Source organism: Eumetopias jubatus, unplaced genomic scaffold (assembly GCF_037043125.1).
Source record: "Eumetopias jubatus isolate StellerSeaLion01/CBP00866 unplaced genomic scaffold, mEumJub1_p1.0 scaffold_10, whole genome shotgun sequence".
NCBI classification, from domain to species: Eukaryota; Metazoa; Chordata; class Mammalia; order Carnivora; family Otariidae; genus Eumetopias; species Eumetopias jubatus.
In genome coordinates, this window is record NW_028274816.1 from 82,382,080 (window position 1) to 82,395,741 (window position 13,662).

The following is a 13,662-nucleotide window of genomic DNA, read 5'->3' on the forward strand; positions in this document are numbered from 1 at the left end:
CGGGGGGGGGGGCTGGGGGCGAGCGGAGGGGCCGGGGGTGAGCTAGAGGAGGGGCCCGGGCGGTGAGCGGGGGGGGGCTGGGGGCGAGCGGGGGGGGGCTGGGGGCGAGCGGAGGGGCCGGGGGTGAGCTAGAGGAGGGGCCCGGGGGGTGAGCGGGGGGGCCGGGGGTGAGCTAGAGGAGGGGCCCGGGGGGTGAGCGGGGGGGGCTGGGGGCGAGCGGAGGGGCCGGGGGTGAGCTAGAGGAGGGGCCCGGGGGGTGAGCGGGGGGGCCGGGGGTGAGCTAGAGGAGGGGCCTGGGCGGTGAGCGGGGGGGGGGGGGCCGGGGGTGAGCTAGAGGAGGGGCCCGGGCGGTGAGCGGGGTGGGACCGGGGGTGAGCTAGAGGAGGGGCCCGGGGGGTGAGCTGGGGGGGGGCCGGGGGCGAGCGGAGGGGGCCGGGTGGGGAGTGAGGGCCCCGGGGGCGCTGTGAGGACACGCCCACAGGCCTTGCCTTGGCTGTCGTCCAGTGCCGTTAGACCTTGTGGCTGCTGGGCTGCATGCAGGTGCATGTCCGGCGAAGACACAGGGCCTGCAGGCCCGCCAGGCAGCAGGCGACCGAGTCCCACCTGCCTTACTCGTGCGATGACACGCTTATCTGTCCGACCTCGTTGCTCTGTGGGAGGTGGTCACTTCTGGCTCCAGGGGAGTTCATGGGGCTGCTGGGACCACCTGCAGCTGCCCGGTGCCAGTGGCCCATGGGCCTGCCCCTCCCAGGATCCCCTGAAACCCAAAGTCGCCAGGGTCTGAGTACACATTCAGGTTGGAAAGCCCGCTGGGGGTGGAACGGGCTCTCCAGATGAGACGTGGGGCCTCAGCGTGGCACCTGCTCTCTGCGCAGGGGGCTGGAGCGCTCCTGTGACAGTAGTCTGGAGGCGTCCCCCTCGTCCTGAGCACCCAGCGCCAAGCAGGGCACAGAGGGGGCACTCAGACTCAGTATTCAGCCTCCGGGGGCTCTGCCATGGTGGTCTCTGTCCCTGACTAGCCTCTCCTCCCCACCCCACCCGCTGCCCAGCTCCCCAGGCCCGTCTGGCCTCCCTCCGCTCCCAGTGAGCCCTCAGAGCCTGGACCCGCGGACCCCCCCTCCTTCCTGAGCACGCCCGAGGCCTTTACCCACAGCCCGTCACCACTCCATCTCCTCGCTTTCCCCCACTGGCCTAGCCTGCTGCACGTTGACGGGGGTCCTCCAAACAGCTCTGGTCCAGGCCACCTGACTCATCTGTTGCCTCACTTGATCTGTTCCTCCTGCTCCTGGTCTCCTGGGACAGCCTGGGTGGGGCCCCAGGGAGCTGGGTGAAGCACACCGGACGGAACCCTGCATGCTCCGGCCGCCCCTGCCCATTCCCTGGGCCCACCCTCTCTCAGCCTCACGGCCTTGGCACCACTGGTACCCTAGGACTGGGAGCTTCACCCCAGTAGCTGTTAGCCCTGCTACGGTGTCTGGCCTTCACCGTGGCTACGGAGTGAATACGTGAACAAGTGAATGGACTTGGGTTTGTGGAAAGGCCTGTGTGGCTTTTATTTGCCTAGATGACCTGGGCACAGACTTGGGCCTCGCCGGGGGGCATCCTGCCAGCTGCCTGAAGGAAGGGGCTGTCCTTTGGGAGGGGCGTCCCTAGGATGCCGGTGTGATGACAGGAGCTGCCCTGTGGTGGCCGAGGCTCTGAAATCCTGTGCAGCCACACCAGCTCCCCTGATGGCTGTCACCTCGGCAGGTCCCTGGGCGTGAGCATTTGGGAGCTCTTTGAGCTGGGCGCGCAGCCCTATCCGCACCACTCCGACCGGCAGGTGCTGGCCTACGCCGTCCGGGAGCAGCAGCTCAAGCTCCCCAAGCCCCAGCTGCAGCTGGCTCTGTCTGATCGCTGGTGAGGACCTGTGAGGCCAGCCTGGGTGCAGGGTCCCCAGCAGGAAGGGCAAGACCAAGGGGGTGCTCTGAGTCTGACCGCCTGGGTTTCCGGCTCACGCTGGCTCCCCTCTGGCCAGCGGTGACCTTTGGGACCTATCCTGTCGTCTACCACAGAAGCGGTCTCTTTACCCCAGACACAAACTCCCCTGCAGCCGGGGTGGAGATGAGCTCAGGAGAAAGGTGCCTCCGCCCACTGTGGGCTCCCAAACCTTGGAGCCCACCTTGGAAGACGTGGGGTCTCCCGTAACAAGTTGGAGGTTCTCTTCCCTGTCCTTAAGGGACTCTGAGTAGAAGGGGAGGCCCCCAGCCCTTCCTGCGGAGGGCAGGTCTGCTCAACCCTCCAGGGACTGGGGTCCTGGCTGGGCCGTGCCCGGGGTGGGGGGTGGCCAGGGCCCGCTGGGCAGGGGCTGAGCCCTGGGCCTCCCTCCCCGCAGGTACGAGGTGATGCAGTTCTGTTGGCTGCAGCCCGAGCAGCGGCCCACGGCTGAGGAGGTGCACCTGCTGCTGTCCTACCTCTGCGCCAAGGGCACCACTGAGGCGGAGGAAGAGTTCGAGCGGCGCTGGCGCTCCCTGCGGCCGGGTGGGGGTGGCGCGGGCCCCGGGCTGGCAGGCCTGGCTCTGGGGGGCGCGGGTGAGCTTGCAGCTGCCTCGTCCTTCCCGCTGCTGGAGCAGTTCGCGGGCGAAGGCTTCCATGCGGACGGGGATGACGTGCTGACCGTGACAGAGACGAGCCGCGGCCTCAACTTCGAGTACAAGTGGGAAGCGGGCCGCGGGGCCGAGGCCTTCCCGCCGCCAGGGGGCGCAGGGAGCCCCAGCCGCGCCGCGCGCCCGCAGGAGCTCTGTGCCCCCGACGGCGCGCCCCCGGGCGTGGTGCCCGTGCTCAGCGCGCACAGCCCCTCGGTGGGTAGCGAGTATTTCATCCGGCTGGAGGAGCCCACACCCGCCGCTGGCCATGATCCTGACTGCGCCGGCTGCACCCCCGGCCCCCACGCCATGGACCTGCTCCCCAGTGGCACCGACCAGGACAATGACTCCGAGGGCAGCGCGGATGCCTCATTGGCCATGGAGCCGCTGCTGGGCCATGTGCCGCCCCCTGGGGGGCCCTGGGGCCACTGTGACTACTACCTGCGCGGGAGCCGTGCCCGGGACCTGCCTCGCACCCTGAGCTCGCCCTCGCTGGGGACCCTCATGCTGGTGGAGGCCAGGGAGGAGGGTGGCGACCAGGGCTCAGCTGCCTTTTGCCCACCCTTCTTGGAGGACCCGCTGGGCACGTGCCCTTCGGGGAGCGCTGGGGCCCAGCCGTCCCCGGGTGGGGAGGAGACGGGGGAGGCCGAGGCATGCAGGGCTGCCCAGCACAGACACTGGAGTTCCAACATGTCCGCTAACAACAACAGTAGCAGCCGGGCACCAGGTTCCTGGGACCCGGGATATGTGGGTGGCTGCATGGGCTGCTGCCCCAGCACAGGACTCACCCTACAGGTTGTCCCTGAGCTGAGCTGTCCCCTGACCCTGGAGGACAGCAGAGAGCCTCTCCTGGGGCCACAGGGGGCCTCCTCGGGCCAGGAGCTTGGCCGTTGCCTTGGCCTCTCTCATCTGTGTCCTGCTGGGGGCCTGGCACCTGCCGCTTGCCTGGTGCCCTCCTCCCGGACACAGGCGGCCATAAGCCGGGGTGACAGCCCCCAGACAGAGCCCAGGCTTGCTGAGGAGGCGGAGGGCTCTGCCAGACCTCAACGACCCTTTTCCTCTATCCCAGCCCCATCCCAAGAGGGAGCCCTGCTTCCTGCCGAGGAGGCCGGTGCCCTTGCCACCCTGCCTGCCTTGCCCATGCCTGCTGGCGGCTGGGAGGCTGCCCCCCAGGTAGCCCAGGGCCTGGACAGCTGCACTGGTTCTCCTGAGCTGGAAGAGCCAGTCAGTGAGGATGGGGACATGACAGAGGCCACTTCTGGCATCTTCACGGATTTGTCCAGTGATGGCCCGCCGGCGGAGAAGCCGGACGTGACGCTGGCCTTCCGCTCCCTGCAGAAGCAGGTGGAGACGCCCGACTCCGTGGACTCCCTGGATATCCCATCTTCCGCCAGCGATGGTGGCGGCTGTGAGGTCTTCAGCCCGTCAGTTACTGGCACTCCTGGCGGGCAGCCCCGAGCCCTGGACAGTGGCTATGACACGGAGAACTATGAGTCCCCTGAGTTCGTGCTCAAGGAAGCACATGAACCCTGTGAGCCCGAGGCCTTTGGGGAGCTGGTCTCCGAGGGTGAGAGCCCCGGGCCCGAGACTCAGCTCTCCACCTCCCTTGGAAGCCTTGGCGAGAAGAACCCCTACCGTGACTCAGCCTACTTTTCGGACCTTGATACAGAGCCCGAGTCCACCTCAGGCCCCCAGGAGAAGGGAGGATGTGCCTTGGCCCGCAGGCTAGAGCTGGACCTGGAGAGCCCTGGGCTGCAGTCTGCACAGCCCTCCCCTGCATCTGGGGTTCCCGGGGGGGCACAGGGCACTGGCCCCAGGGAGGTGCCACCACTGCTCTTGCCGCCGCCAGGGGACTCTTCTCCAGAGCCCAGCAGCACGTGCCCGGAGAGCCCCAGACTGGAGCCTCCCTGGCCCCAGGGCCCTGCGCAAGGGCCTCCAGGTCCCAGCCCCGAGGGCCCCAAGGATTTCCTGCTGACCCCAGTCCCACTGAGCTCAGAGAGCCACCGCCTGGGCCTCCAGGAGGCCCCAGGACTGCTTTCCGGGCCCACCCAGCAGGAACAGATGGGGGGCCCCGGCGCCCCCAGAGCCCCGCTCTGCCTGGCCTTGCCAGGACTGCCCACAGCCGCGGAGGGCCGGTCGGAGGAGGAGGAGGGGGACAGCGAAGACAGCGACGAGTCAGATGAGGAGCTGCGCTGCTACAGCCTCCAGGAGCCCAGCGAGGAGAGCGAGGAGGAGGCGCCTCCCGTGCCCGTGGTGGTGGCTGAGAGCCAGAGTGCGCGCAACCTGCGCAGCCTGCTCAAGATGCCCAGCCTGTTGTCCGAGGCCTTCTGCGAGGACCTGGAGCGCAAGAAGAAAGCCGTGTCCTTCTTCGACGACGTCACCGTCTACCTCTTCGACCAGGTGGGCGGCCGCCCTGGGCTCTGCGCGGGGGGGGGGGGGGGGGGGGAAGGTGGGGTGTGGGTCCCCCCAGGGGACGGGGAGCCGTGGGAGCCCCTGGCGACCGGGGCCACGGGCCGCTCTGACCCTCCAGGAAAGCCCCACCCGGGAACTCGGGGAGCCCTTCCCCGGCGCCAAGGAGTCGCCCCCCGCCTTCCTGGCGGGCGGTCCCCGCACCCCCGGCGCCCCGGGCCGGCCGCGCCGGGCGGATCGCTCCTCCGACGGCTCCGCGGCCTCCGTGGCTGAAGAGGGTGAGCTGGGGGCGGGGCCTGTCGGGGTGCGACGTCACGGGCGGGGGCGGGGTCTGCCGGGAGGGTGTGATGTCAGGGCGGGGGGTGCAACGTCAGGGGCGGGGGGCGGGCCTGCCGCGCGGGGTCGTGACGTCTGCGACGCGAGTGACTGCACCGTGGGCTCGCAGGCCGAGGGTTCGCGTGGGACGACGGCTTTCCGCCGACGCCGGCCCCGGAGGCCGAGCTGCCCGCCCCCGCCGCGCCCCCCAAGCCGGCCGCGCCCGGCCCCTTCTCGCGCTTCACCGTGTCGCCTGCGCCCGCGTCCCGCTTCTCCATTACCCACGTCTCGGACTCGGACGCCGGGTCCGTGGGAGGTGAGTCTGCGGCGGGGCTGGCGGGAGGGGACACCGAGGCGGGGCAGCGGAGAGGGCGGCCGGGAGGTCACGTGCTGGGAGCCGAGGCTCCGCGCTCATTATTTCCCATCTCCTGGACAAGGTTTTCAGAAGGGGAAACTGAGGTACGGAGGGGCCGGGTCACGCCCAGGCCTGTCTGTCCTGGCCGCCTTCTGGGGAGATGCAGTGGCCTCCCCCTCTCCCTCCACCAGTGGCTGGCCCAGCACCTGTCGGGGCCCTGGGGACTGGCCCTTAGACCGCACCCTCTTCTCTGGAGGCACCAGGCTGGACCCAGAGTGCCCCCCCAACTCTGCTCTCTGCTAGACCTTAGCCCCCACAAACCTGCAGCAGCCTCTGCCACCAGAACCTCCCCAGCCTCTGCTTTGGGCTCACCCACTGCCCAACCTGGCTCCTCTCGGATCCCATGGCGCTTGCCTGGAGGCACAGGTGGTGCTGGCTGAGGCGCCCAGCTCACACCTCCCTCCCTGCTCCTTTCCCCTGTGCGCCTCAGACCAGGCAGGCGCAGCCCTACCGGGCTGCCCCCGACCCCGTGCCTGACGGGTGTGCATTCCTGCATCCCTGCGACACTTCTCTGGAAGCCCACCCAGAACAAGATCATTCTGTCCCCCAGGCGGACTCAGTTCCTCCTCCACTCCCCAAGCCTCTGGGGAGGGCCCGTCCGCTCATTGTGGCACACGGCGTACCCTTAGGAGACGCCTGAACAGATAAGCAGGTCACCAAGGAGGCTCGTTTGTGGTCCCGTTTGGGTCTCAGTTTCGCCACCTGTAAAAGGACTCAGACGGCATTTGCTGGGCTTGAGGGACAGGCCTGGGCTCTGGTGAAGCGGTGGGGAGAGCAATGGGTGCGGCTCCCACGGAGACAGATGGGCGGGCCCGTTGCAGTGAAGGGGCCTGAGGGCTGCAGCTCCAGCTGGTCATTTGGCCCCTTGGCCGAGGACGGAGGTCAGGTGGGAGTCCTGGGGCAGGGGACTCTCGGGAATCTCTGTCCCCGGTGTGTCTCCAAATGCTCATGTGGCCCCTCCTGTTTGCCAGGCCCTGTAGCAGGTGCTGGGGGCAGCTGTAAAGAGGCTTGAGGCCCGGGCGGGCCTCCTTGGAGCCCCTGCTGGTCCTGCTCCCAGCAAGGATGGTGACCGAGAGCGGGGACCTTGGTGGTCGGCAGCAGCTTCCAGCGCATTGGTGCCCCACACAGCGCTCTGGGGGAGCAGGGCAGGACCAGAGGCCTCCGCACCGGATGGCGGGGCAGCCCTGTACGCCCTAGGGGCAGGGTTTACCCTGGACGCTCGGGTTTGTTGCTAGCTGCTGGGGATGCCCTATAGCCTCAGGCCTGAGCAGCTCCTTACCCTACAGCTGCCCCTCCACCCTGACCCTGCTAATGGGCTGCTTGGCTTCTGAGGCCAGGGGACCTGCTCTTGGCTGGGGGGTCTTGCATGCCCTGCCCACCAGTTCGTGTGGTGAGTTATAGGACGCTGTGTCCTCACCCCAGGTGAGAGAATGGCTACAGGCCCGCTGGGACGGCCCCTCTCTGCCCCCCTCGCCCCTTCTGCCTGGTTCTGGGTTTGCTCAATGCAAGAAGAGGACCCTGGGCTTGTGTGTCCCCCCCCCACCCCCAACACCACCCTTACCTCAAAGTCTGTGGCCGTGTTTCCCCTCACTGACTTGGCTAGACCCATACACTCTCCCTCCCCGACGTGGTCTGGGCCAGCTCCCACCTGAGTCTGCTGCTGGAGCCCGGGCGGGTGGGTCAGGGTGGGCAGCCTGAAAGGTGGGGGGCTTCCCAGCCGCACCCTGGCCCGGCCACACCTGTTCTAGAGGTGCCTGTGGCTGGCTGGCATGGCCAGCCCCCCCCCCAGGGCACTGCCCAGCCCCGCCCAGCCGCAGGACAGTGGGGGGACTGCACCCCCACCGTGCAAGGGGCTCCTGCCTGCAGGAGTGGGGGCACGGGAAGGAGTGGGGCTGGGGGAAGCGGGGGGCAGGGCAGCGCAGGGAATATTTTTGTAACTGCTGTTGTCTGAGCGAGTGGAAATGGGATGATTTTAAGTTATTTGTTGCCAAAGAAACGTAAAGTTTATTGTTGCTTTGGGGGTGTGGGTGGGAGACTTGTTTTGGGTTTGTGTCTTTTGTTTTTGATTAGTTTGAGGCTTAGGATGCTGGTGCAATGATTTTCTTGTTCCTCTTTTGTTTGTTTTTTAAAAGAAATCAAGCTAAGGAAAAAAAAAAGCCTTCGTCCTAAGTGTTTTCTTTTGTGGTTTGCGCATAAAGCGCTGGGCAGGAGGGGGCCTGGGTGGTGCTGAGGTGGGGACGCAGCTACCAGGCCTGCCCAGGGCACGGTAGTCCCTCCTGACCACGGGAGGCGGCGGGGGATGCGAGAGGGCGGCCACCCTTGCGCCCCAGCTGCCCTGGCACACCTCGGTGGAGGGGGGACAGTGACTGGGGGTGTCCTGTGGGGGGGACCCACACACCCACACAGCTCCCTGGACGTTCTTGCCCCTCGCCTTCCGGAAGCATGGGGGTGGGGGCAGGGTGAGCCGCAGGCAAGAGGGGTTTTGAGCAGTCTGGGTTTCTGTGCATCTCCACCCCGAACACCTGCCCTAAGACCCCACCTGGCCCAGCTCCTGTGAGGCCAGAGGCCTGTGCCCCCACCTGCCCTACCCGTGACCCCTTTCGCTTCTCTTCCTGGGCTGTGCACAGGCTTCGGTCAGATCAGGGCTGCCGAACCCCTCCTTCAAGAGCCTGGCAGGAGGGGTGACTGCTGCCTGGAACGGCTCCTCAGATGGGCACTGCTGGTCACCATGCTGGTCACCAGGGGTGTATTTCAGCCACAAACACTGTGGAAGCAGCTGGTGGGGGATTCCCCCACCCCACCAACAATGGCACCCACTATTCACTCCAGGGATGCGGAGGAGAGCCGGGGGCCCAGCAGCCAGTTCTGGAGGGAGGTTGGGGTTTGGGTGGGGAGGGGTGGGGTGGGGCAGTGTCCCCCCAGAACTGCCAGCAGGAGTGGGGAGGCTCAGCAGAGTCCCAGTCGAGGGCTCCTAATAAATTCATCTTCCAGAGAAAGGTGGTGCCCCCTTCCTCTGCCCCAGGCCTCTCGCCCCCCCTCAGGCCGACAGATCACAAGCAGGCACAGGTGGGGCAGCCTGTTTATTGACCAGACACTTGGGAGCTGTGAGCGGTGTGGGAGCCGGGCTCCCCTTCTGGCTACAGGCTGACCGAACATCCTTCCCTCACCTGGGGGGCCACGGCCCCCACAGGCAGGCGGGCCTGCCTGTGAGGCTGGCCGCACCGCCCAGGGGGCAGCTCCCAGCTCTGGGGCCGGCCCCACTCACTCTCCTCTGCCACGGCCCAGGGGCCACCTCCGAAGAAACGGCCGGGGTCCAGCCCAGGCCAGACTGAAGTGGGGCAGAGCCAGGCAGGCGGCTGGCGTGGAAGGAGGAGAAAATTCTCCAGACAGGGACCACACAGATTGTTACAAAAGAGGTGTGTGTGTGTGGGTGGGGGAGGAGGGGCCCGGTGGGCAGCGGCGGGCACTTGGCCATCAGCCGAGGAGGGGGGCAGACCTGTCATTGGTCACTGTCGGCTTCAGCTGCACGTTGGCAAAGGGATTCCTGAGGAGAGAAGAGAAGGGTGGCTTTAGCATGGGAGGGGCGCCGTGCCTCCCGGGCTGCCCTGCGTGCGCCCCAGGGTCCCGCAGCCCCGCGGAGGGCCCAGCCTCTGAGCCCGGGGCAGGGCGGCGATGGAGCCTGCTGGGACGGCCAGGGCAGGGCGCTGTCCGCAGGGCCGGCTGCCTGCTGATGCGCCCCACCTGCCGCCGTCCGCTCTCCTGGGGCAGGGCGGGGGGGGGGGGGGTGTGGGGAGCGGCCGGGGAGCGGCCCGGTGGGCCAGGAGCCAGTTCTTCCTCTGAAACCGGAGGCAGTCTTGAATGGGCGTGCACCCAGGCTTGGTGTTCCGCCCCATAAGGCCAAGGAGGCACCTGACACCTGCCCAAGAGCAGGAGCGGCCCGTTTTTAAAGACACGCCAGCGACACACAGCTCAGCAGCTCTCACGACCCCGGCCCATGCATCCCGGGGTCCCATAACGCGGCTGGGTGCAGACACGGGGCCTCGGCCCGCCCCACGCCAACACGACACACGGGGTGCACGCACACTGGCAGCTATGGGGCTCAGCCCCCCCGTCACCCCACCCCCACAGGCCTGAGGCCACAGCTGACGGACAGACGGACTGGCCAGACAAGAGGTTGGGATGGGACGAGATGAGCGCAGCAGAGACCAGCACCCAGCCTGGTCCTCACCGAAGCCTCTCCTCGGAGTCCCCACTGGGCTTGGGAGGACCTGCCTGGGCAGGGACAGCCAAGGACAGCGGGCTGGGGACATCAGGCAGCCCCAGGGGTGACAGCACAGATGGAACGTGGGACACGGAGGGCTCGGCATGGGCAGGACGCACTCCCGGCGAAGCACTCGGCTCTCGGGCCGTTACCTGGGGCGCCGTCGCCGCTGGCACAGCTGGGCTGGTGTCCGCAGGAGCTGGGTGGGCGGGCGCTCCGTCCAGGGCCCAGGGAGAGCGTGTGGGGGTGGGGGCACCGCCCTGTGTTTTCTAAAACGCGGAGACACTTTGGACTGCATTTTTAAAAGGATAAACTAGGGAGAGGAGCCGACTTATTGGTGCACAGCTTCTACATCTGCAAGTGATGACCGAAAATCCCACGTGGGTGCGCTGCTTACGAACGTCCTCTGGTACAGAGTGCTATGACCCCTGGGGTTCAAGGCCGCCTCAGGCCCCTCCGTGCGCTCCGGTCCTCTCTCCGGCCGATGTGTGCAGAGCTTCAGTTTTGATGGTCAGGGGCAGCGGCCGCTTCAGGGCTCCCCAGGCCAAGGCTGCTGTGACCAGGGACATCTGCCCCCAGGACAGAGGGCGGAGGGTGGCCCATGCCCTGCCTGTCACCTTGACTGGACTCTGGTTCTAGTGGAAGGCTTCAGGCCCTTGGCTGTCCCCAGCCGGGGTCAAGGCAGGATGTTTTGGGGGCCTTGAACGGGTCAGGTCTGTTCGTCTGGGCTTGGGGACCGAGTAGAGGAAAGGGCACAGGCCTTGTGGCCGAGAAGGAAGGGCAGCTCCTGTGCTGAGCAGAGCCAGAGCAGAACAGCCAAGTGGGTTTGGGCAGCGCACACCTTACTCCTGCCCTGGGCACACCTGAATCCTCATCAGAAAAGACTGGTGGCAAAGCAGCGTCATCACCTGGGGCTGGAGAGGGAGCAGCAGGGCCGGAGAGGCCCCCCCGCCACCTTGAGAGGATGTCTGGTCTCTGACCCCCACCTTCCTAATCTCCTTCCCCAAAACCGCGTGACCGTGGAGCACGGTATCATCAACACCGCGGGTTCTGAGGAAAGGGGCAGGGGCTGAACTCGCCCCGGGCCTCCCCTCCGCGGCCCCTGCCCGGGGCCCGGCCAGAGACCTCTGGCTGGGGTGTGCCCACCCTGCAGCACCACGGGGAGGTGCGGCCCCGGGCGGGGGGGGGGGGCTACCACCTCCTGGGGAAGAGCGGGCTCCTGGGCTACCCGAGGGCAGGCGTCTGCGTGACCCTGGGCGGGTCAACACCAACCTGACACAACAGGACACAATGCGGACCCGAGGCCCACCTCAGAGTCTCTGGTCCCACGGACACAGGTCACTGCTTGGGGGAGCGCGCCAGGGACAGAGGCTTCCTCCCAATAGCACCATTGGCGGACACTGACCACAAACCACCAAGACACAAGGAAGCGAGCGTCCTGACAGCAAAGTGCAGTTGAGGGGAACCACCTGAGCACAGCAGGCCCGGGAGGGCAGGTCTGCTCCAAGTCAGGAGCCGTCCAGGCGTCTCCCACGGGCGTGGCTGTGACCAGCCCCGCCCCCCCCGCCCCCCCACCGCCGAGCACACCCCCTGCAAGGACTCCGGAGCAGGCCCTCGGACAGGGAATGGATCTACACTCAGCGGAGCAGGACTGTGGCTAGCTCCCAAGCCGGGACCCCACCGTGGGGGGCAGATCCAGTACTGGGTTCCAGGGGCCACCCTTCGGGGCACCGCAGGGCCCCCTTTCTGCAAACCCTAAGGCCCGAGGGCGGGTGCTGAGCGCCGAGGCCCAGCACCTTCCCATTCAGATCTTGCGTGGGTTTAAGGAGTGGCCTGTAACTGTCTTGAGTTCACTGCATGAGTGTGAAAAAGCTGTTTCGGGGTGCGGTTTCCATCCTCCCGTGACTCTGGAGCAGAAGGAGCGGAGAGCAGCTGGGGCAGATGTCCACTTTCTCCGGAACGTTCTCCTCTGAGGCACAAGCGGTTCTCATGCCTCCAGGATGCTGGCCCTCCTGGGGTTGAGTCCACCTTGCTCTACGCCAGGACCGCACCTCGGGGGGCACAGCTCAGCAGAGCCGGCCGGGGCGCCTCAACCAACCCAGGGGCTTCTGACTCCCACCCGGCTGAATCTCCAGTCTCCGGGCCGGGCTGGTTCTTTGGCGGGGAAGCCAGCTGGTGGCGTGGTGCGGATGCCCACGGCACCCCCGGGGGCCGGGGGACTGCCCTACACTGGGGACCAGGGCTCAGGCAGAGGCCAGGCTGGCCTCCAGAGCAACGGGGGCTGCAGGGGCAGTGGGGGTGGGAGGTGCAGGCCTCTTAGGGCCTCTTGGAAGAGGAGGAACCTAGAGGCAGGGAAGGCCTTTCCACCCTGTCCCCAAATGTCAGGAGCATTTGTCTCCAGAACTTTCCAGAAGTTCCTCACACTGCAGCTCAGACACATTGAAAGGCGAGTGAGTCCAGGACCTGTTGGGGCAGTCACTGCCCTTGGGGAGGACCACATTGCTGGGGTGCTCCGTGGGGTACGGAGGATGCAGGTGCCAGCTTCATGGGGCAAACTTCTCGGTGACTGGGTGGGGGTGGGGACAGGTGGCAGCGGTGTGTCCTCTCCCAGGCACAGGGGCCCAGAGTGCAGGGCTCCCCCTCGTTCGCTGTTGGCGCTTGCTTTCCCAGGGCTGAGTGCAAGGGACCGTCACAGGATGGGCTGTAGAAGGCCAGCCAGGGCACCCACACATGGTGGCTGAAGGCCTGGTCTGGAAAGCCTGCTGCAGCCTCGTGGAGCCACGTCAGGGCAGGTGCGAGGTGAGTCCAGGCAGAGCAGACAGCGGAGTCTGAGTCCACCTGCTCTGGTGTGCCCGAGACACCCACGTGGGCATGAGCCACGGAGCTGTCCCCAAGACTGACCCTGGTGTCCCCGGCCCCCCGAGGGGCTGCAGTACTCACCAACCAGAGAGCCGGCCAGGCCGGGCTCAGACCCACACCCACAGGGGCCGGTCCGAGGGGACACCCGGCCAAAGGAGCCCAAAGCTGGCCTCCCGGCCGATCACTGGGCTTCCCCCTGATTGTGGCCGAAGCGCCCCACAGAGGCAGGAGACCCAGGCAGAGGGCCAGGGCCGGACCATGCCCAGCGGTGCAGGGAGGGGCCGCGGGTGCAGGGGCGCAGCCAGTCAGGCCCACAGGCTTCCAGACAGAGGGAGGAAATCCCAGAGCCCGAAGAGCAATCCAAGAGGAAGCGAAAAGCCCAGAGCCCAGAGCAGAGGCAGGCTCAGCAGACCCTCGTGCCCAGTCCCCACCTGCCAGGGCCGAGGCCAGAGGGTCTGCAGAACCACTGGGAAGGCAGACCGACCAGCATGAGAAAACCAGGGCAACTTACTAACTCTAGTCAGGGTCAGCTCAAAATATGGCCACTTCCACATCGGCGCTGCAAGGAAACACAAGGGCTCTGTTGGTGCAGGTGGGTGGGTGGGGGGATGGGGGGACCCTGCCAGGGGCACGTGGCCCTGCCACGGGGTAGCCGCAGGGAGGTGCAGGAAAGGGCTGCCCACGGCAGGCGTCCCCGATCAGCCCACGTGGCCCAGCCCCCCGAGAGGACAGTGACTGCGTTGTCTGTCTGCGCATCTCAGTCCCTGGACGGAGGCTGG

General features: G+C 67.2%; 2 protein-coding genes across 8 annotated transcripts in view; one reads left to right on the forward strand and one right to left on the reverse strand.

Annotated features, from left to right (window-relative positions):
• Positions 1 to 7,899, forward strand: part of LMTK1 (lemur tail kinase 1) — a 33,418-nt gene extending 25,519 nt beyond the window's left edge. For all 4 annotated transcript variants that reach the window (XM_088028095.1, XM_028112541.2, XM_088028097.1 and 1 more), the window contains 5 exons: positions 1,750 to 1,899; positions 2,375 to 5,024; positions 5,155 to 5,311; positions 5,479 to 5,664; positions 6,735 to 7,899. In XM_088028095.1, coding sequence (XP_087884221.1) covers positions 1,750 to 1,899; positions 2,375 to 5,024; positions 5,155 to 5,311; positions 5,479 to 5,664; positions 6,735 to 6,775 — 3,184 coding nt within the window. In that variant the 3' untranslated portion in view covers positions 6,776 to 7,899. The remainder of the gene's footprint in view (positions 1 to 1,749; positions 1,900 to 2,374; positions 5,025 to 5,154; positions 5,312 to 5,478; positions 5,665 to 6,734) is intronic.
• A 931-nt stretch (positions 7,900 to 8,830) lies between these two features.
• Positions 8,831 to 13,662, reverse strand: part of BAIAP2 (BAR/IMD domain containing adaptor protein 2) — a 66,584-nt gene continuing 61,752 nt past the window's right edge. For 2 of the 4 annotated variants that reach the window (XM_028112421.2, XM_028112416.2), the window contains exon 14: positions 8,831 to 9,307. In XM_028112421.2, the coding sequence (XP_027968222.1) occupies positions 9,238 to 9,307 (70 nt within the window). In that variant the 3' untranslated portion in view covers positions 8,831 to 9,237. Of the gene's footprint in view, positions 9,308 to 11,619; positions 13,443 to 13,662 lie in introns of those variants that run through there. The other 2 variants (XM_028112420.2, XM_028112419.2) reach the window with 2 other exon arrangements.